The 2,064-nt window shown below is 30.7% G+C and overlaps 1 protein-coding gene across 1 annotated transcript; it reads right to left on the bottom strand.

The window, feature by feature from the left end:
- Nucleotides 1-204: 204 nt before the first annotated feature.
- Nucleotides 205-1,817, bottom strand: LOC106648289. The gene is made up of 2 exons (XM_014365050.2): nt 1,475-1,817; nt 205-1,397 (listed from the first exon to the last, which is right to left on the bottom strand). Exons 1-2 carry the CDS (start codon nt 1,631-1,633, stop codon nt 594-596), a joined length of 963 nt encoding a protein of 320 aa, XP_014220536.1. The 5' UTR covers nt 1,634-1,817; the 3' UTR covers nt 205-593.
- Nucleotides 1,818-2,064: the final 247 nt, after the last annotated feature.

The raw sequence follows: 2,064 nt of genomic DNA, 5'->3' as shown, positions 1-2,064 counted from the left end.
TTATCAAAACAAGTAATAATCATTCTTTGCTTTTATGAAGATCTTAAAATAGTTGCATAATATATTCGTATAAGCAGATAAACTATACGTGGATCATGCCGTCAAATTAAAACAATTTGAGGAAAAAAAAATTGAGATCCCAAAAAAATTACAAAGTATATTTTATTTACCATACATAAAAGATATGTGAAAGATATACAATTATCTACAAGCTATTTATACATGTGTATATCATCAATAAGACTTGAATAACGATCGAAGATAAATGTAATAATATCTTTAATTAATAAATTAAAAATAAAATTCAAATGGAAAAAAAAATTAAAAAGAAATGTGCCTAAATAACATATTCTTAAATAACTATCTGTACATACATGTATATGATCAATAAGACTCACCTGACTATTGTGAGTAAATATAATAACATGTTTAGATGAATAAATTAAAAATAAATGCTAAAATATAGATCAGAATTAATAGAAATTCTTAACTAATGAAAAAATTATGGCAGGTTGAGACAGTAATCAACGATGTAGAAAAACCATTTTTCACGTTATTTCATCCGTCACTATTTTGTTTAAAACAAAATCTGTTTAATTCAAAAGCCACGATATGAACAATTCTACAAACGCAATATTATCTTTGATATGTTCTTTGAGTTCGGCCATGTTCCTGCAGACTTCACAGCTAAGAATTTCGTGTGTTGACCTGTGATTATCGGTACATTGCATCTGAAAATCTTCTAAAAACCTCTGACACAAAGTCAGTGATTCCGTACTTGTCGAACTATCCACAAAATGTCTTATTCTATTATTTAGTGCTAGATTGTGATAACAAGCACTGCATCCCAAGTTTTTCTTTGCTGTATCAGTATCGTTAACAAACTGTCTCAATTTAGTAAGAAAACCACTATTACTATCATTTTTTATGTTTTCGCTATTATTGTTATTGGCATCTAAATTTAGTTTCTGCTGAACTCTTAATTGCAATGTTTGTTTCCATTGTTTTTCATTTATTTGCTTAGATCCGTTCAAATCATTGTTAACGATTTCTTGAATAATACCATGCTTGTCTTGACCATGTTGCTGAACTTGAAGAGCAGTTTCGAATGCCTTGAAGCAATTTTTACATTTGAATTTTTTTTCAGATATTTCCAATTTACAGTTGAATGTTTCCTTAGATGTTTCCAAATTATTTTTTTTCGATTTTTTATTAGGTCTGTAACAAAACCTTTTGCTTCGATCTCGTGATCTATCCCTCTCATTATCTGAATAGTCACGAAATTTGCGCTTTTGACTCGGTTTTACCCATCCAACTATACTACGTAATCGATTTCCAATACTCGAAGAATGTTCATTTTCAACTTTTACTTTGTGCACAAGATCTGGCCAGCAAGCCTGTTAGCATAATAAAACTGCCTTAAAAATCTATTCTATTATGGTTATGACTTATGAATTGAGATAAAATTACTTACAAATTGCTCTGAATCTTTGGGAGGCTCTGCCGGCTTCAAAGGCTCGCTTTTGATGACGACAGAAAAAGGAGCACCTTGCTCTGAATCTTCGGTAAGCTCGCCCTCTTCCAAAGGCTCCCTTTTGATGACGACAGGAACAGTCTTATCGGAAATTTCCATAGCGATTTGATGCAAAAAATAAATAGTAACGGGTCAGAAATCTCAGTGAAAAATCAGTAAAATAATTTAACTGTTTAATTATCAGTAAAATATTAAATTATATGTGTATCGAATACAGAAGATACGACTGATACACAAGTAAACACCAGACATTGCTAGAACTAAATGTTACATATGAAATTAAGTAGGATGCTTTGACTCGATTACGAAAACAAAGGCGAACGAGCGTACCAGTACTAATACAGTCACAATAGAAAACCCGATAAAGGCTCAACAATCGCGCCAAATTCAAAACGGAAAATTCATAACTATTCAATGAAAAATTATTTCTGATGTGTCGGGAAACTCCATTTTCGATGGATTTAGCGGTAACATTTTTTTCAATATAGATATAATAGCTTGCAAATTATTAAGTCCTCATTTTATTTTTA

The sequence above is a fragment of the Trichogramma pretiosum genome, unplaced genomic scaffold (genome assembly GCF_000599845.2).
Source record: "Trichogramma pretiosum strain Unisexual culture from Peru unplaced genomic scaffold, Tpre_2.0 scaffold6, whole genome shotgun sequence".
NCBI lineage: Eukaryota > Metazoa > Arthropoda > Insecta > Hymenoptera > Trichogrammatidae > Trichogramma > Trichogramma pretiosum.
Note: the sequence above shows the minus strand (reverse complement) of the source record. Positions and strands in the feature narration are given on the sequence as shown.

Coding starts and splice junctions, on each gene's coding strand:
- LOC106648289 (XM_014365050.2), bottom strand. CDS start 1,633: ATGGAAATTTCCGATAAGACTGTTCCTGTCGTCATCAAAAGGGAGCCT. Junction 1,398..1,474: donor CCAAAGATTCAGAGCAATTT/GTAAGTAATTTT, acceptor TTATGCTAACAG/GCTTGCTGGCCAGATCTTGT.